This window comes from Pteropus medius, unplaced genomic scaffold, assembly GCF_902729225.1.
Source record: "Pteropus medius unplaced genomic scaffold, Ma_sr-lr_union100, whole genome shotgun sequence".
NCBI lineage: Eukaryota > Metazoa > Chordata > Mammalia > Chiroptera > Pteropodidae > Pteropus > Pteropus medius.
Genome location: NW_024353909.1, coordinates 392,391 through 414,226, shown reverse-complemented (window position 1 = coordinate 414,226; position 21,836 = coordinate 392,391). Strand labels below are relative to the sequence as shown.

Genomic DNA, 21,836 nt, shown 5'->3' with positions numbered 1-21,836 from the left:
GCTCCCTCCCTAGCATGAGGCTATAGAAGTCCATCCATTGTACATACTGCTCCCTCCCCTCTCTTCCTCCATGTTGTTCTTTTCCCTGTCTCTCTGAAATGCTTATAGTTGGCAATATATTGCAATTTGAGGTAAAAAATTTAATTTCAGTACATATTTGCTTTAAAAATTATAAGGCCTATTACTGCAGCATATCTAAATGTCATTTCTAGATACAAATTTCAAGTGATCGTTAAGATAATTTAAACAGCTTAAAGGGCTACAGGTTCATTTAGATATATTAACATTGAAAATATGGAATTAGAAAATAAACAACTTATATGTCTATAGGTCAGATATCAATAGAACAAAATCTAGAATGATTTGTATTAAAAAGTAGCATCTTCTTAGTGACTGGTGAAATGGGACTTTTAAGGTCTCTTCTACCTTTTGAAATGCTATCATTCCCACTGTAAATTTCTAAATTACCTCAGTGATTCCTTGAATGTCCTCAGCCTAGCTTTACTAGCTACTGTGAAGCTTAGTAGTATTAATTTCTATTTGTCTAAAACAACTCAACTTCATTAACTCAACTAGTCTCTGCACTTGTTCTGCAGACTTAATCAAATCCCTAAAAAGATTAAGATAATTTTCAGAAGCAGAGTGACGGGCTCAAAGGTATCTTCAATACCATAGTTCCACATCATATTTTTCTAAAGATTTATATCCATAAATAAACATTCACACCAATTAAATAGCATTTTAAAAAAGTAAACAGACCCAACTCCATGTGGGGACTTAATACATGATAAAATTTCTTATCAATTACAGACTAGATTGATTCTATAAATGGTACTGTTGTGACTGATAAGCAATTTGGAAAATGAAGTCATTACACTATTCTTCACTTCAATCCTTAGCTGGACTCAAGATTCAAAAATATATATATATATTTTATAAATATAAACACAATATATAGTATAAATAATTTTATATAAATATAAATACTATATATGATATTAGATACACACATTATAAAAATACATAAAAAATTTATTAGAAACAATTAAAGTTAATTTTTATTTATCTTTTATTCTAGAGTGGAATAAGGATTTCAAATATAACACAAAACCCAAAAGCCATAAAGGAAAAGACAAATTTGAATACATAAAATTCAAAAATTTTTCTACAATAAAAAATCACAAACTTATAAAGACAAGACAAAAAATTACATAAAAAACACTTGCCACAAATATGAAAGGTAAATTTCATTTGATACACTGAACTCTTAAAAATATAAAGCCTACTCCCAATTAGTCTTACTAATTTAATTCATACTATAATCCATCTTTTACAAGAAGCTTTTTTGGATTAAAAAATGCCTTCTTAAATGTAATTTGTTGTTATCTACATTACCTATACACTTTTAAAATTATAACTTTAGCCTATCTAAAGATATTTTTAAGACTCAAAGAAAATAAATGTAGACTTTAAGTTATATGTCTGGAAGACACTAAAAAAAAAAAAACATAAAGGAGGAGGAAAATGGTCAAATCATTTTATACAGCTAATGTAGTTATATGCCACCAATAACCCACAGGCATGAAAAATGACCAGCAGCCATTTCATCAACTCACCGAAATATAGGGGTGTGGCCAGGCTTGGGTTTGCTCCAGGTAAAGGGTGAAGGAACTGAAAGAAATTGGTCACCAGATGAATCTTTCTTTAAAGGATACTGAGATCCAAGGCCATCATCTATTGAAGTCTCCCGGGATGGCGATAAACTCCCTTGATCATCTGAACAGAGCTCTAATTTTCCTGGTAGTACAGTAGCTTGATCTTCAGAAGTCTTCCTTGTTTTCAGAGGGATATCAGTCTCTACATAGTACTGAAATGGAAAAAGTGCAGGGCCAAGGCCTGATCCACCCTGGACAGAAGCATTAAGCCAGGTATCTTCTGTTACACTTCCCCTGGGGGAGTGACCAGGAGAAGGAACAGGTGAGTGATGGGGTGAAAGGGACCCAGCATAACAAACCTCAGCACTAGAGTGCCGCCGTTTCCCACAGGGGGAAGTAGGCCTTGATGAGGGTCCTGAGGCTGGCCTGGGGCTCAGCCAATTCTCATCAGTGACACTAGATCTAGGAGAGTGACAAGGAGACTGCCTGGGTGACAAGGAGTGTCCAAGTCCATACTGTTGATGCCAGGACTCTTCTCCAGGGCAGCCCCCTGGAGAGCCACCAGGAGAAGTCAGAGGGGATCCAAGAGTAAATCGTGCAGCAGCTTCATTCAACTCTGAATCTACATCATCATAAATATGTGAAAGAGATTCACAAGAAGATGCATCTGAGAACCAGCTCCTAGAAGAGATGCTGCTGGCAGGACTAGGACTAAGGGAAGACTCCCGGTAAGATGGCTCAAGAGGAAGATAGAGATGATCTCTAGAAGGTCTTTCCAAATATTCCCTTTCTGGGTCATTTATGTGTAGGTCATCTTCATGAGCATCTATTTCTTGATGACAGTTAGGAGAGATGGATGTAATTTGAATACTTGGACACTCAAAGGGTTTGGGACCACCTAACGGGCCATATTTAGATTCTGGATTCTCGCAAGTTCCTTCATAGTTTTTGTGACCTTGGTGCTGAACCGATGGTGACAAAACAGAAGAGTGAGACGGTAATCCATGATGTGGTAAGCAAAGTGGTGAGTTTAAAGTAGATGGAGGTGGATCTACATTAAAGATGTAAATAGACGCACGATCATCTGGCTCAAGATCTGAGGGTGGGGGGAGCAAAAAAAATCAACAAAACAAGAAATTAGAAAAATTAAATGTATAAATTACTAGATAAAAAAGTAAATAATAATCTTGAGAGAAAAAAGTGGGACATAAAAGGTACATCATTATCTCCACCAAAGAGTGGTATGTTTTTTACAAAATGTGTCTAGTTATTTCTGCAGATATATGTAATTATGTATGTAATTTTTTTTTATTTCCACATTTTCTAAAATGAGAATAGGAAAATATGATCTGAAAACAATAAGTGCTTTTATAAAAGAAATAATCATATCCATAATTCTAAAAACCAATCACAGAATTATAGAATGATATAATCGTACAAATTCAGCCTCATCTGGGGTCTGTAGCTGAAAACAGAGTACAGGATAAAAAGAGTCTTTGAAAGGTTGTTAGTTGTAAGTACACGTGTTAAATTTATTGACGAAAAAGATTATAGCCTCAACTCAGGAGACCTAGACTTTCGTTTACTCCTGCCATTAACTGTGAGCTCTTAGACAATCTCTCGTTTAATCTCTCCAAGGCTTTAGTTACCTTGCAGTAAAATTCAGAACCTTTCTTTTCATTAAGGAAATTTTTATGATTAATAGTAACAGCTTTTTCCTCCAAAGTCATACCATTCATCTTCGGTCACAGCAGACCAGGTTATGAAAGCCCTGTGATGTTACTGGATCATTTACCTTAACCAGAAAATAATTCATCAGGGCTCTAACTTATGACTAATTGTTAAAATAATCCTCATAACGATAGAACTTTTAAAATACTTCTTACTGGAGTATTTAACACAAAACAAGTCCTGCCAAATTATCTACTAAGAGTGCATGCAGTAATAAGGGTATTTTGCAACTTCACTTTTAGGAAAAAGTGATTATTATCTATTTTCACAGAGGCAGAAGTACTAAGCCCTAGTACAAGGTGCTGGTTGAACACCTTCACTTTTTCCAAAGAGATCATCATTAGGAAACCAAAGACAAAACTGTTCACAGATATAACAGAGAGAAGCACAAACTTTTAGCCTCTTCTTAAAAATACTCAAGGAGATCACATTGTTTCATTACATTCATATCCAAGAAAATAACACACTTAGACAACTGATTTTGCTGTCATTAGCCAGCATCCTATAATTTAACTATTTCCATAAGTCCTAGATTTTGGAACTTTTCAGAAGTTCTGTGGTTAGTAAACATATTCAGTAAAGAGTTTGTACATGTATTATAACAACAAAACAAAACCCCATAGGTTTAAACCTTGGCTCTGCTTTTCCACAGCTGTGTGAACTTGGACAAGTTACTTAACCTGCTTAAACCTCAGTTTTCTGAGGCAGTTTCTTCTATAAAACTGGCAGGAGGTGAGTCATAGAGCATCATCTGAAACACCCAGGGCTATTTTTAAGATAAGCAACCTAACACAATGACTGACAGCAAGAACTTGATACATGTCAACTGTTTTGTCTTTCCCGTTTTAAAATTTGAGATGGGTATGTTATATTATATTTTATTTTTTTAATTCTGAACTATTTCCTAATAAATTGAAATACCTTTTCAAGTATACCACTCAATCTACTCTCTTACTCCACTTACTCAATCAAGAGAAATAAGAAGTCAGAGCTCCAAAGTAGAAAACCCACATTTGACTAAATTGACTAAAAAGCTACAGGAAAAACCTATTTTAAAAATAAACAAAAAGAAGAGGTTTTGGGAAAATTGGGAGTGATTGCCAAAGGTTACTGGGTTCCTTTTTGGGGTGATAAAAATATTCTAAATTGATTATGGTAATCCTTGCACTATTCTGTGAATATACTAATAACCACTGAATTTGTACAGTTTAAATGGATGAATTGTATGGTATGTGAATTATATCTCAATAAAGCTGTTATATAGCAAACATAATGTCATGTATATCTTATCACAATCAAAATGTTTTTAATTAAAAAATTATTTATCTGACTGTAAGAAAATCATTAAAGAAAACTGTAAACAAATGCTATCACCTAACAGTTACCGTTTTCATATATGTCATGGTCTACATGAGTATATATTTTATATACCTGTGATCATAACATTATTATGGTTTTTTCCCTAAACTTTTATTGATGTGTAAGATACATACATAAAAGTGCACATATCATAAGTATACGGTTTGATAAATTTTCACAAACAGACATACCCTGTTAACAGCATTTTTTTTTTTTTAAACAACAACAAAAAAAGGAACAGGAACATTCCAGAAGCCCCTTTTTGGCTATCAGAATTCCAAGTCATTGCCTCTCCACCAAGAACAGCACTATAGTGACTTCTAACAGCATGGATTTGTTTTGCCTGTATAACATACAACATTGTCTTTCAATGTTTTTCATACTTTATTGAGCTTTATAAAAAGTTTCTAAACATTTTTCAAAGCCATTAAAATGTCAAGAGTAAATTATCATAGTTATTTCCAACTTTTTACTTTTATAAATAATGTGGTATTGACCATCTCCATAGGCATAGCTTTTTGTCTTCTTTTGAATTAGCCTTCAAGAACAAATTCCTAAGGGTGGGGTTACTAACTCATAAGGTACACACATTTATAGAGCTCCTACTATATAAGAGATGTGTTTCAAAAGACCTGTTGTAATTTGTAACATTGGAGGAACAAGACTATCAGTTTTACCTCAGTTTCTCCAGAATGTTATTTCTAAATTTAGCCTAATTTAGAAATAAAATGGCTCTTTATGAAATATGATGTTTCAGAAAACTCAAAGTAGCTGAAAAAGGGGAAGTACTTATCCAATATAACGAGAGGTCCAAAGGCAGAACCACTCCAGAATAGGTTATTTCATCAGTTCAACAAGGTCATGAAACAATCAGTTTCTTTCTATATTCCCGTTTTGCCATTTTGAGCGTGCTAATTTTGTGCTGTTCATTTTTCAACCACATATGTATATTCTGTCCTAAACCGGGAGCAATATAATCATTCGTTTAACAAATATTTTTTAAGTAGCAGGCATGTTCTAGACACTGAAAACTAAAGAGTACACAAAACAAAGTCCCCATTTCCACAGAACTTATATTCTAGTAACATATGTCAGGTGGTGATATTTGCTATAAGGAAAAATAAAAGAGAATAAGGAGAATAGAGAGGACAAAAGGAAGTTAATTTAGATAGGAAGATCTGGAACGGGTTCTTTCTCCAATATTTGAGGAGATACCAAAAGGATACGAGGAACTAAGCTATAGAGAATCTGGGGGAAGAACACTGCAGGTAGAGGAAACAGTGAGCACAAAGGCCTGAAGATGGAATGTTCTGGAGTGTGTAAGAAAAGGCAAAAAGACCAGTAAGAACAGAACTTAAGGGTTAGTATAATAAGGGCTGGGGTGGGGGTGGGGGCACTGAATAGTCAAGTAAGACCTCACAGACCAGTAGAATGACTTTTGTATTATGAGATGAGAGCTCACTGGAGGGTTCTTAGCAAAGGAGTGTCATAATCTGATATATATAATCTGATATATATTTAAAAGACTATTGTAATAGTCCAGGTACAAAATAATGGAGCATAGGATCTGGGTGGTGGTGGTTTGTAAAAGAGGAGAAGCAGTAAGTGAATTTTTTCTTAAGGCAGAGCTGACGACTCACCAATAGACTGAATGTGAGAAAGGGAAGAGTTAAGGATGACAATAAAGTTTTGGGCCTGAACTATTATAAGAACAGTATTTCTAACTATTGAAATGAAGAAGAGAGTGAGAGGGATTTCGAAGACATGAAATCAAAAATTCTACTTGGAACAAATTAAATGTGAGATGCTAATAAGCTTCCCAAGTGGAGATATCAAGTAGATAGTTGTATATAAAGTCTCAGGCAAGATATGTAAATTTGGGAGTCATTCATGTATAGAGAATATTTTAAGCCATAAGACCAGAAGAGATTACAAGGGAGTGGATATAGAAAGAGAAGAAAGCAGGCAACTGAGGAACAGCAGATTCCAAAGTTCAGGGATCAGGGAGAAAAATGAGTAACGAAAAGGGACAGTCAGTGAAATGGAAGAACCAAAAAAGAACCAACAAAAGAAACAAAATGAAGAAAGTGCTCATTCACTCAACAACTATTTATAACACAAATACTATTTTCTAGAACCGTTCTAGATGCTGAACATATAAACAGTAAATAAATCCCTGACCTCATGAAGTATAACAAAAAAAAAAAATTAAAAATTATAAGTACTAGTAAGTGGTAGAAAAGAGACTAACGAAAGAACCTATTTTACAGAGAGTGTAAGATTGCCTTTTTGAAAAGGTAGCATATAAGTTAAAACCTAAAAGATGGATAGGAACTAGCAATCAAGGAAAGGGGGTGGGATGGGAGGCAAGGGTAGATAAGGTGATAGCTCCAACACAGGGGGATAGTATGAGCAAACACTGAGTCAGATAAGACCCTGGGTTCTCTAAGGAAGTGAAAGGCTCAATATGTAGCTAGAGCTAATAACTGAAGGGGGAGAAATGAAAGAAACAAAACCTAAAAGGACAATGGTAATGAGTTTGAATTTTATTCTATGGCTAATGGACATCATCAAAAAGTTTCCAAAGGGAGTGACATGATCTCTATTATATTTGAGAATAACTTCAACTCTGTATCTAGTACCTAGCAAGTTCCTGATGTTATTAGATCTGTAGTAAAGTACTGGTTAAAGTTTTTAGAATTATTTTCTCTTATAGAATTCATATTAATCCCTACGTGATGTCAACAAATTCCTTAATTGGAATTTTTGAACCACATATTTTTTTGGCAGTGCTGTCAGTCTGATTGGTAAAGGTTAATAGCCAAGAACTTCCTACAACTTAGCTGACATGTCACCTAATCAAAAGGTGGTTGAGCAGGTAGAAGTAAAACAGGTCTCTGAACAATGCAACATGCACAATATAAAAGCTCATATGTTTAACTCAGAGGAATTTTCGTTGGACCCTCATTCAGACCTTCTATACACAATTTTCGGTCCCATTATATTACATGCTCATCTAGCTCACAGATTAGAAACAGGAAATCAGAATGGAGACAAGATGGTTGCAAAAAAAAAGGGAAGAGACAGGAAAAAGAGGCAAACAGTCCAAAGGGCACGGTATCTTAGAATCATCAAGAATAACTTGTTCTTTAAGAATTCTATCTCACTGTATTGCCTCTTTACAAATCAAATTTTTCCTTTTAAAATATTATAAATTTAGTCCATGTTCATTATTTCAAAAATACAATAGCAAATCTCAGATTGGCCAAAGCAAATGATTTTATTTCTTGGATCCCATTCACAAAATAAGAATTTAAAATGGCAGATTAAAAGAACTCACCCCCACAGTTGCACAACAATGAGTTACACTTAAAAATGGTTAAGATGATAAATTTTGTTATATATCATTTATCACAATTTAAAAAACAAAAACAAAATGATCACACCTTAGGTCAAAGCAGGACGGCAGCACCCAACTGTACTAGCAGTCACTGAATTCTTCACCACCATACATTCGTATTTAAAAAATAAAAATATAGTTTTATGTAAGAATGTACTTAATAAAGTAGCAAAATTATTAACTTATTAAACCTCAACTCAACCCTATGAGTAAAAAAAGAGGGGGAGGAAAGAAAGTCACCCTTGAAAGACTATAGTTTCATTCCAATGTAATTATTGTTCCAATTCCATTTCAGTGTTTGATTGATGCTGAAATCCATACCCTTCTCCCAAAATAAAGTGTAGATGAAGCAAACATTCTATATCAGAACAATGTCTTTAAGCACTGCAAGATCTGAATACAAAACCTGAGGGAGTGCTGCTTTATCTTTTCCCCAAGTGTCACCAGAACTCAAGTTCTGGATATGGTATCAGTGGCTACTACAATTTCAATACGACAAATAGTTCTAAGTCCAGATTTCCAACTTTAGACTTCTCAAACTGACGGTGCTTAAGAAATCTGACCATCTGAAGACTTATTTGTTTTGTGTTCCTTCAGCCACCAGGGGGCCCCATGCAAGCATGCAGTAACCTGAGCAACACAGGTTGCCTAGGAATGTCTTTACGTACACTATAAAGTAGGGGTTGGCAAAATACAGCCCACTGGCCAACAAAATACAGCCCATGGGCCAAACCTGGCCTACCATTTGTTTTGCACAACTAAGAATGGTTTCAAACAGTTGAAGAAAGATCAAAATAATACTGTTCCATGACACAAAATGACAAGAAATTCAAATTCTGGTGTCCACTAATAAAGTTTTATTGGAACACAGCCATACCATATTCATTTATGTATGGTTTATGGTTACTTTCATACAAGTGTAGCTGAGTAGCTATGACAGATATGGCTTCCCACTACTACTTGGTACACTAACAAATTGTAGTGACACAGTTCTAACTTGACAGCATTCTGAACCCAATGCATATTGATGTATTGCAACATTTTTAAATTTACCAATGTATATATCTCTCATTCAAAACAGGAAAGAGAAAAGTGGATTTCCAACTGAATGTCATGTTTTTACAGCACGGTGCAGTGTGGTTTATTTTGCTATAAAATTAGATGGCAAAGCATTATGTTTATTATGCAATGACATGGCTATGCTATAAGAATACTTTATAGATCAGCATTACCACAGTAAGCATTCATCACAATACTCCCAACTCACAGAAAAAAATTAGAAAAAGCAGAACACCTCATCACAATAGAATTTCTTCACAAAAAGAAAGAAATAAAAATGAGGCTGCTACCACAGAAAGTTTCTGGATGGCTCATTTGTTAGACAAGCAAAGAAAGCCATTTACTAATGATGATTTATTTAAATCGTATTTGATTGCAGCAACTGAAGAAACTTGTTCAGAGAAAATAAACTTGTATAAGGCTTAGCCTTTCAGCAAGAATGGGTGGTTCAAAAATTTAGGACACTGGCAGCAACATCAATAAGCAATTACAAAATAAGGCAAATGACTTCAAGTGGTTTTCCTTCACTCTTGATGTGTAATCAGATGTTACTCTTCTGCTCAATTATTATTTATTTGAAGAGTCAACGCAGAGTTTAAGTGAGTGAAAAATTAGCCAGAAGAATAGTCTTCATGAACAACTTCAAGCAAGAATATCTTCAAAGAAGTGAGAAAACAATAGTTTGGTACAACCTAAGTGGACTCTATTAGGACGTTTAACTGATATTGGGAGAAAAAAATGTTATGAGAATACTGTGATAATAAGAATACTATAAACTGTATATCACCAAATTAGACCATCTACAAGAAATGGCACATTCTTAGAAAAAACACAAATTACCAAAAGTGACTCAAGAAACAGAAAATCTCAACAGACCTATACCAAGTAAAGAGATTAAATCAGTAGCCAAAAACTCTCCCAACAAAATAAGTCCAGAAACGGTTGGCTTCACGAGTGAAATCTTCATGCTTAGAGAGAATTAACAGCAATCTTTCTCAAACTTTTCCAAAAAATAAAAGAGCAAGGAACACTTCCTAACACATTCTATTGCGCCCGTGTTCCCTTGATACCAAAGCAAGACAAAGATTCCACAAGAAAACTATAGACCAATATCTCTTATGAATAGAGACACAAAAATCCTCAGCAAAATACCAGGAAACCAAATCTAACAGCACATTAAAAGGGCCCAATGGAAGTTATCCCAGAAATGAAGGGTGGTTCAACATATGAAAATTAATTACATTACTAGAATGAAGAAAAAAAAACAACACATGATCATCTGAATTGACACAGAAAAAGTCATGGATTAAAAGTCAATATTGTGAACAGTGCAATACTCCACAAAGCAATCTACAGAGTCAATGCAATCTCTACTAGAATTTCAATACTTTTTCTGCAGAAGTGGAAAGACCAATCCTCAAATTTGTATAAAACTGAAAGGGGCCCAGAATAGCCAAAATAACTTCAAAAACAACAACATAGCAGGACAATGCACACTTCACAATTCAAAACGTACTTCAAAGCAACAATAATCAAAACAGTGTGATACTGGCATAAGGATAGACATACAGACTAATGGAACAGAATAGAGTCCAGAAATAAATCCAAAACATCTATGGCCAACTGATTTTTGATAAGGGTTCTGGGACAACTGAAGAACCGCACACAAAAGAAATGAAGTTGAACCCCACTTCACATCATATATAAAAATTAACTCAAAATGAACCAATGACCTAAATACAAAAGCTAAAACTATAAAATACTTTTGAAAAAAAGAGGTGTATACTTTCATGACTTCAGATTTAGCAATGAGATTCATAGATTTGATGCTAAAAGCACAAGCATCGAAAGAAAACTAGATGAAACTGACTTCATAAAAATGAAAAAACTTTGGTGCAGCAAAAGGTACTATCAAGAAAGTGAAGACGATGTCTATGGCCGTGCTACCCTGAACAACCCTGATCCTGTCTGATTTCAGAAGTTAAGCAGGGTCAAGCCTGGTTAGTACTTGGATGGGCAATCACCTAGGAAGACCAGGTGCTGTAGGCATAAAAAATTAAAAACAAACAAACAAACAAATAAATAAAATAAAATTAGAAAGTGAAGACAACCCAGAGAACAAGAGAAAGTATTTACCAATAATATATCTAATAAGGGTTTAGTGTCCATAATATATAAAGAACTCTTACAGCTTAAAAACAAAAAGACTAACAACCCAATTTAAAAAATAAGCAAATGACACTTCCCTAAAGAAGATATATAAATTGCTAACAAGCACATGGAGTGATGTTCACCATCACTGGTCCTCAAGGAAATGCAAATTAAAACCAATAAGAGATACCACTTCAAACCCACTAGGATGGTGTTAATTTACACACACACACACACACACACACACAGAAAATAACAAGTGGTGAAGATGTAGAGAAATACCAACTCTCATATATTAGTGGTAGCAAAGTAAAATGGTGCAGCCACTATAGAAAACAGTTTGGCAATGCCTCAAAAAGTTACACAGAATTACCATAGGACCCAGCAATTCTACCTCTAGGTATATACCCAAGAGAATGCAAATATACATCTTCACAGAAAACTGTACACAAATGTTTATAGCAACATTATTCACAATACCCAAAAGGTAGAAATGATCCAAATGTCCATCAATGGAAGAATAGGGAAGCAAATTATGGTGCATACATACAACGGAATATTATTCACCCATAAAAAAGAGCAAAATAATAACAGATGCTGCAACCTGGATGGACCCGAAAAACATTATGCTAAGAGAAAGAAGACAGACAAAAAAGGTTACATCTTGTATGATGCCTTTTATATGATATATCTAAAGTAGTCAAAGGATGGGGAGGAGAAAATGGGGGAGTGATTACTTAATGACTGTGGGTATTTTTAAGGGGTGATGAAAAAGTTCTGAAACTAGAGAGAGCTAGTGGTTGCAAAACATTTTAAGTACACTAAATACCACTTAACTATATACTTTTAGATGGTTAATTGTATGTTATATAATTTTTGCCTCAATAAAAAAACAAAAACAAATTGAAAGAACTTCCAGACAGTGGACTGAAGACACACTTTTGCCCATTCCCAACTTAAACTCCACTAAATGATAGTAAAAGGAATTTTTAAGGATAAACTCATAAAAACGAAAGAACTGGAGATGAAACCATAGTGACAAAACTTTTAGAAGCTGAAATGCTGTACACATGGTAACTGATTTAGCACCTGAAAAAGCTAAAACTTAACCCAGCAGTGAAAAGAAAACTGATTTCCAACCAAGAACTCCAAAAACTCAGGAAATGCACTCCTGGGTACTTCTGGAATTTGAAGTGAAGGCAAGGCTGAAAACAAGATTGGCACAAAGCTTCCCAATTTCTCATACCTCCTCACTCTGCACTACTGGATAAATGTTCCTCTAGGCACAAGACTGAAGATTTTCTGAAGAGGTAAAACAGAAGGGCAACTGAGACTGAGAGCCACACTGAAAACAGAGTAATGAAATAAAAGTCTCTCTAAATCCTGTATATTGAAACTCCCAGCACCTTTCCCTTCCTTTCAGGCAATAGACTAGAGATTCTTCTCTTAGGAATCTGATTAGCCTAAGAGAAAAGACCTACAGTTAATGACATCACAAGTAACCTTGTAAAATAAAACTCCTACAATGAGGGCTGCAGTTAGAAAGTGCCACTTATGATCACAAAACTGCTATTAAGATTTTGGTGTTCTATTTTTAAAAATAAGCAGACAGCCAATGATGATCAAACATCTGACAAAAGATTCAACATTAAAGACAGACACAAAAAGGACAGTGGAGGAAAAAGAAATCAGTAAGATGGAAACCTCAAAAATAAAAACAAAGCCTATCCTCAATAACCTCAGAAGAAGAAAAAAAAGATATTGTAATGCTGAAACAAGAACATGTGCTTATTTAAAAAGATAAAATAAGAAAGAGCCCCTAGAAATTAAAAATAACAAATGGAAAGCTCAAAGGAAAATTGAAAGATCAAGCTGAAAAAGTTCTCCACAGATTTAAGCAAAGAGACAAACAGGAAATGGGAGAGAATACTAGACTCTGTCCAGGAGTCCCACCATTGAAATTTGAATTCCAGAAGAAAATAGAAAATGAAGAGAAAGAAATAAAGGACCACTGAGGGTCCAGAACAATGGATAAAAAAAGATCCATACTAACACAAATCATCATGAAACTTCATAACATAAAAGACAAACAGAAGAACCTAAAAGACTGGGAGAAGGGGAACAGATTACACATGAAGAATGGAGAATTAGAGTGTTATCAGACTTCTCAAGAACAAAACTGTAAGCTAGAAGAAAATGGAGAGAAATACCTTCAAAACTGTGAGAGAAAAAGTATATCTAGAATTCTACATCAGCCATAATTATGAAGGAAGAATAAAGACATTTTAAAATATGTATGGTCTCAAAAATTACCTTCTGCTACCTTCAGCTACTGGAGGAATTACTCCACAAAAACGAGTTTAAAGTCATCAAGCAAAAGGAGGACATATATTCAAGAAATAGGTAATCCAACACAATAGAAAGGCAAAAGGACTCCTCAGAATGATAGATAGACAAGGCAGAGCTCACAGAATAACAGATGTACAACGGCCTAGTCTAGATGACAGAAGTTTAAAAGGCTCTGAGAGGGAAGTGTCCAAGAAATCAAAATTGACAGATTAACTAATGTTTGAAAGTATTGAGATGAGATTCAGGCACCTGGAGGAGATTTAGGAATGAATTAGTGTTAAGTACACAGAATAACAACAATTATTAACTCTAGAAACAGTAACAAATCGTACAAGGAAAATTAATACTACTATGACTTAGCGATGAATTCACTATCTGTAGTCATAATAATACAAGCAATCTAACCACAATTATGATATAACCATATTGGGGAGTGAAAAAAATGTGCAACTGGAAGTGCGTAACTGGAAGCGACAATGTGCTAAACCTCAATTTCTGTAATGGAAGTCAACAGACAATAGCAAAAACTGAAAAATCAAAAAATAGCAGTATGAGCATTGTATCTAAGAGATTTGAAGGTAAATACCAAAAGAAACTGCTGAAAAAAATGAAAGCAGTTGCTTTCATTTCTAGGCAGGGAAAAAAGGAAAGTGAGGTAGACGCAGAGTTGTTTTCCAGAATAAGCTTTACTGAACAAATTGATTCTTTAAACAAAGATATGTATAATTTTGATAATACTTTGTAATAGCTAAAAAAAAGAAATAGAATTTTGCAAGAAAAAAGAAAGTTAACAAGCTAAATTCAAAACAGTTTAGAAACTTGGAAAGGAAAATTAGGATACTAAAAAGGAAATTAGAACAAAATGATGAGTAATTTTTTTTAAAAAAAGGAAAATTAATGTTAAAAATGAGATATTAACACAGCTTGTCAGAAAAAATAATGCAACAAGGAAGCAAAAGAAAGTGAACTAATTTACACTCCAAATTCATTAAGCAAAGGAAATCCACTTTATTCAAGAACATATTAAGAAGCACTGTGCTAAAATGAATATGGAATTTCACATAGGTACTCAATTCTACTATATCCCACCAAAGCAGAAAGGAAATTATTTCTGAGAAGAGTTTTAAAAAGCAAAGCACTCCACTATCTTTAGGTTCTATCATTGCTAAAAAATAACGATGAACAGTTAGTAGATCAAAGGAATTCTCACAACAAAAAGAAGACAGGAGAATCATTTGGCAACTGCCTACAGTACTTAGCGCTACTACACTTGATTATATGGACAAAAGTCAATAGCACAGAAATAGTGATGCAATCACAGCTTAACATTCACATGTAAGAAAAAATAAATAAGGTCAATTTACAGTCAACTAAGAGAACACATAATATGTACTAGTATGCTTTTGTAAAAAAAAAAAAAAAAAGAAGCCAGACAATGTTTTCCTAAGATAGTCATTACAGTGGCCTCCAAGGAGAAAACAATTGGAGAAAATCAAATCTACCTAGATTACAGTAAGTCTTTGAGTCCATCCCATGTCACATTTTCACCAACAGGGCAAGAAATCCTAGCAGCAATTAGGTAGGTAAATTGTTTTTGAGAACAGTAAACCATAGATATCAGCATTTCAAACCTGTCCTTTTCAAGTTACTTATGAATAAACAATATGAAGATCCCAAATATATATTCATGTTTCCAAATATTGTACTACTGCATTAATTATACACGATGGCAGCTACTATGGAAAATAAAATTCAGAATGACCATGAGAAGCTGGGGGAAAATCCCTTAAAAGCAGAGAGAGAACAACAAAGTGGTCTAATTATGATTTCAACGCAAACACAATACGATAAGACCACACTAACTAGAAAAAAATTAGCTGTGTATCACATTCTGGAGGTAGTGTGGAATAACACAACAAGCGGGAGGGCGGACCAAAGGAGAAAAATAGAATAGAGAACACTGACTTTGGAGTCAAATACACGCTGCCTTACATTCATCAAGTTAATTAATCCGTCTGAGTTTCAATTACCTTATCTGTAAAGTGAGAATAATATCTACACTGAAACGTTCTTGTGAGGATTCTAGTTAATCTATATCAACACTTAGCACTGTATCTGAAACAGACATCAAATTAATGTTAGGTTTAGAACAGAAACAAATCTGGGTCTCAATTACATGCATATTACCATTGACTATAATTTTTATTCAACAATAGAGTTCCATTACTTAAAAAAACAGCATATTACCAGATAATAATAAAAGTATAATATAAAAAATTTTTAAGTAGTCTTCTAATAAACCACATCAGTAAATCCTTTACCACAGTGATATGAATACTATCTTGTATTTTCCATGAGTATACACACAAGAACCATAGTTTCCAGAAACAAATGTCATGTAATATAGTTTTTCCATTTTTTCCAAACCCAGAACTGCCTTTTAGTTTCTTCTCTTAATCTCTTACTACTCTGCACTTTTCCCCTGGGCTTCAGGCTACTAACAAGGATGACACCTCCAGCTCTCAATCTCTTTAACAGGATACTCCCCCCATCCCCATCTCTCTAATTTGAGGCTGCTTCCCTTGAGGACACTGCTTCTCTGGCAATTATTACAGTGACAACCCATTTAGCAAAGGATTTTGATCCCTATTGCCTATACCATCCTCAAATATATATGTACCTCTACGAATATCTACATTTACACTTTCTTTCTTTCTCAGAAAAAAGTGACTTGTCTCCACCCGCACCCCCCCAAAAAAAAGGAAAAGAAAAAAAACTCATCTCTCCATCTAAATTCCATTCTATAGTTCCAACAGTTATCTTCTTTTTCGTCACTTCAACCTTCCTGACTTTTCTCCAGTGGCTACTTCCTTCAATCTGTCACTTCCTTTAAAAAGCTCCTCTGAGATCTGAGTTCCTCATTAGGGTCTTCTCTTTCCTCCTTCCTTTAAAACACTGGTTTCAATAGGGAACAATTTTGCTCCCAAGGGAACATTGGACAACGTCTGAAGATGTTTTTTGGTTGCCACTTCTGGAGGGGCACTACTGGCATATATCCCAAGTATGAGCCTGGGATGCTGCTAAACATCCTACAATGCACAACTCAAGACCCCCCAAACAAAGAATCATCCAGTACAAAATGTCAACAGTACCAAGCTTAGAGACCTTACTTTAAAAACTAAATTTTTAGAAAGAGTAGTGTACTGTCACTGTCTCTACTTCCTCACTTTCAAAATCATCTGGCTTCAGGTCTCATCTATCCACTGAAAGAGCCCTTAATACAGTTTGCACACCTATATCCATCTCTCTGAAGAAACAGAAACCACTCTAATTGAAAGGTAATAATAAAGATGAAAGCAGAAAATAAATGAAACAAAAAACAATAGAGTAAAAATAATCAATGAAGCCAAAACATGATTCTTTGGGTAGATCAAGTGAACTGAAAACACGTTCACACAAAAACCTGTACATGATTCTTTATCAGGAGGAAGAAGCAAGTTGTCTTCAGCAGATGAATGGAAAACTAACTGTGGTAGACCCATGCAGTTAAATACTTTATAGTAATAAAAAGGAACTAGCTAGTAATTCATACAATGACATGATGAATTGTCATCTTAAATGTATTTGCAAAGTGAAAGAAACCAGACACAAAGGGAAGAGGGAGTGGGTGATTATAAAGGGGGCCCATGGAAGAATTTTTAAGATGATAGAACTGTTCTGTATGGTACTGGGGTAGGGAATACATAACTCTTTGCATCTGTCAAAACCCACAGAACTGTACATCACAAAAAATGAATTTTCATGTATGCAAATTTTTAAAAAATCAACCAGAAGTTTGGGAGAGTCCAGGATGGAAAGCACACAATGTGAAAAGAGTGTACTGTATTACAACCATATGACATAATCTCTTATAACACTTACAACTCAACAACGGAAAGACAAAAACAACCCAATTTTAAAATGGGACTATTTTTAGGACATGAATACACATTTCTCTAAAGAAGATATACAAATAGCCGGTAAACACATGAAAAGATGCTCAACATCATTAGTCATTAGGGAAAAGCAAATCAAAACCACAGTAAGACGAAAAATGAAAATTAAGTATTGGCGACAATGTGGAGAAAAAGGAACTTTCATACATTGCTAATGGGAATGTAAAATGGTGTAGCCAGTATGGAAAACAGTTTGGCAGCTCCTCAAAAAGTTAAACATGGAATTAACATATAATCCAACAATTCTACTCTTAGGTATATACTCAAGAGAAATGAAAACATGTCCACACACAAAACTTTGTAGATGAATATTTACAGCAGCACTTATACCAGTAAGCCTGTACACTGAAAACTACAAAATACTGCCGAGAAATTAAATATTAATAGTGATATATAATAAAATAATAATAAAGTAAATGGAGAGAGACATTTTATTCATGGAGTGAAAGACTCAATACTGATATCAGTTCTTCCAAAACTGGCCTAGGGATTCAATACAATCCTAATCAAAATTCCAGTAGGCTTTTTTGTAGAAATTGGCAAGCTGATTCTAAAATTAACATAAAAAGTCAAGGATTCAGAATAGTCAAAACAATTTGATAAACAACATAGTTGAAAAAATGATACTATCTGATTTCAAGAGTTACTATAAAGGTACAGGATTCATGATACTGTAGTATCATGAAAGGACAGACACATAGCTCAAAATAGAAGAGTCCAAAAATAAACTCACATATGTAGTCAACTGATTTACAACAAAGGTGTAAAGGCAATGCAGTGGAGAAAGGATAGCCTTTTCAACAATGGGGCTGGAAGAATTGGATAGCAATATGTAAAACAATGAACTTGGGTCCATACCTCACACCATACACAAAAAATATTAACTCAAAATACATCATAGATCTAAACGTAAAACTGAAAACTATAAAATCTCCAAAAGAAAACCTAGGAGAAAATCTTAGTGAACTTAGTTTAGGCAACTATTTCTTAGATATAATATCAAAACACAATCCATACAAGAACAAATTGATAAATCAAACTTCATCAAAACTAAAAACTTGCACAAAAGACACTGTTAATAAAAAGAAGCCACAGATTGGGAGAAACTCTTTGCAAAGCATATATCTGATAAAAGACTTGTGTCTAAAATATTAAAGGACTCTCAAAACTCAACAATAAAACAACCCGATTTTAAAAGAGGCAAAGATCTATGAAGGAAAAAATGGCGTAGATGATAGATATGTTCATTCCTCTTGCGACCAAATCAAAGTTGTAACAGAAACCTGGAGCAAACAGCAAGCAAACTCGCCTGGAATCTACATGAACAGAAGCACTACAACTAGGCAGAGAAATAAGAAATCGTCCTGCAACAGTAGAAGGTAAGACGGGGCAAAGACCCAAAGCTGCCTGGTCTCCAGAGACTTAGTGGGACAGAGGCTGCAGCAGTGGCAACCAGCAGCTGCAGACACCTCTTAAAGGGGCCCTGTCTGCGAGTAGACTTTGGCGATGACGGACCTGCTGGCTCTGAGCACCAGCGCCAGGTCTGCTGCACAGGAGGTGGGCGGAGGGGTGGCGCGCACCAGGGACTTACAGGGGAACAATGAGTTGTCGGAGTGAGGACCAGAGGCAAGGCTCTCTCCCCAGCAGAAATGGCGGCGATATCCATTGTTCTTCTGTTGAGCCCTCCCTTTCCCAGTGCACAGACACAGCACAACCATAGCAGAGATGTCGTCAAACAGGGTAACAGTGGTGGCTACGCCCAAAGGATTCCCTCAAACTTTGCCTCCCCCAAATCGTGGGCCCCACACAAGCCACAACCAGTTGTGTGCTTGGTGAGTCCAGTGCTCCTTGCTGAGCCAACTCCAAGACTCACACTGGTGGCAGCTGACCTCAGTTTCTAGCATGGCCTCTGGAGGCAACTATAAGCACAACTTCTGTGGACTGCTTGCTGAATCTTGACAAGTGGCCCCAGAGGGGCACAGGCTGGGGCTGAACTAGGCCTGCAGCTGAACCCCTCTCAGGACTGCGATGCTGGACACGTATTACACAAAGCCATACAAATTAAACTGGGAGACTCAAGAGCTTTGCTTAGTACATAGAAACAGACACAGAAAGACAGCCAAAATGCAAAGACAAAAGAAGCAGAAACCGTATGAGAGACTAGAACAGAGATCCAGGAATAATGGAGTCAAGGAATCTAACAGATGCAGAGTTCAAGACACTGGTTATAAAGATGCTCAATGAACACAGGAGAAGAGTAGATGAACTCAGTGAGAACTTTAACAGAGATAAAAAATATAAAAATGGCAATGGAAATTATAAAAGTGAACAAGTCAGAAATGAAGAACACATCTGAAATAAAGAGTATATTAGAAGGAATCAACAGAGTGGGTAAAGGGAATTGAACCACTGATATAGAGGATGGGGAAACTAAGGACTCTCAATCAGAATGGGAAAAAGAAAAAGAAGCCAAGACTATAATAATAATTTAAGGAGTCTATGGGACATAATCAAATGTAAAAATATCCATGTCATAGGGGTACCTGAAGGAAAACAAGAAGTTGAAGAGCTATTTGAAGAAATAATGATGGAAAACTTCCCTAACCTGGTGAAGGAAATAGACATATAACCCCAGGAAGTTCAGAGAGTCCCCAAAAAAATGAACCCAAAGAGGCGCACTCCAAGACACATTGTAGTTAAAATGCCAAAGTTTAAATACAAAGAGAGAATCTTAAAAGCAGCAAGAGAAAAGCAGTTAGTTGCCTACAAGGGAGCACCCATAAGACTGGCAGCTGATTTCTCAAAAGAAACCATGTAGAACAGAAGGGCCTGGCACAAAATATTTGACGTGATGAAAACCAAGGATCTACAATCAAGAATACTTTATCCAGCAAAGCTATCATTTAGAGTCAAAGGACAGGTAAAGAGCTTCCCAGACAAAAATAAGCTAAAGGAATTTATCAACACCAAGTCAGTTTACAGGAAATGTTGGAGGGACTTCTTTAAGAAGTAAAAAACATGATTCAAAAACATGAAAAAAGAATGGTAATAACTACATTCCTATCAACAAGTGCCTCAAACGGAAAAGAATTAAGAGCTCCAACCAAAAGATAGGGAAACTGAATGGATAAGAAAACAAGACCCCTACATGTGCTACCTAGAAGACATTCACTTCATATTAAAAGACACACACAGACTAAAAGAAAGGGGATGGAAAAAGATATTGCCTTGATGGACCTAGAGAGTTTTGTGCTGAATGAAATAAGTCAGATAGAGAAAAACAAATATCACATGATTTCACATACACATGGAATCTAAAGAACAAAATAAAAAACAACAAAAACGGAAATAAACTCATAGATACAGAGAACATTTTGAGGGCTACTAGATGGAAAGGGAGTTGGGGATTTCAGCAAAAAAAGGGCAAAGAGATTAAGAAGTACAAATGGATAGTTACAAAATAGACATGGAGATATAAAGTGTAGCATAAGGAAAATAGTTAACAACGTTGTAATAAATATGTAAGGGGGAAGAAGGGTACTAGATTTAGCTGGGTGATCACTTTGTGAGTTATATAGATCTCTGATCACTATGCTGTACAACTGAAACTAACATATTATTGTATGTTAACTATAAGTGAAAAAACTCATTGAACTGTACAATATAAATATGAGAAACTAATTGTCTATTATATTTCAGTAAAGCCAGAAAAAATAAAATAAAAGAGGCAAAGACTTGAATGGACACTTGACTAAAGATGATATAGAGATGATAAAAAAGATCTTAACAGTATTAGTCATTAGGGAAATATAAATTAAAACCATAATGAAATACCACTTAATATCCATCAGAATGGCTAAAATAAGAAATAGTGATCATACCAAATGCTGCTTAAGAAGCAGAGAAACTGGGTAATCGATGCACCGCTGGTGGGAATGTAAAAGTTTGGCAGTTTCTTATAGAGCAAAACTCATGTTTTGTTAGAGGTTGGGAGGTAACGGCACTTTTGGGGAATTTATAACCAAAGAAATGAAAACTTATTCACAAAAAAATATACACACAAATGTCCATAGCAATTTTATTCATAATAGCCAATAACTGAAAATAACTAAATGTCCTTCAATGGGTAAAGGTTAA

General features: G+C 35.0%; 1 protein-coding gene and 1 pseudogene across 4 annotated transcripts in view; one reads left to right on the top strand and one right to left on the bottom strand.

Moving 5' to 3' along the window:
- The window catches only part of NFATC3 (nuclear factor of activated T cells 3), a 96,347-nt gene that overhangs the window by 59,551 nt on the left and 14,960 nt on the right, over positions 1-21,836 (bottom strand). For all 4 annotated transcript variants that reach the window (XM_039851872.1, XM_039851870.1, XM_039851869.1 and 1 more), the window contains exon 2: positions 1,617-2,751. In XM_039851872.1, coding sequence (XP_039707806.1) covers positions 1,617-2,751 — 1,135 coding nt within the window. The remainder of the gene's footprint in view (positions 1-1,616; positions 2,752-21,836) is intronic.
- LOC120594022 (uncharacterized) lies at positions 11,135-11,253 on the top strand (annotated as a pseudogene).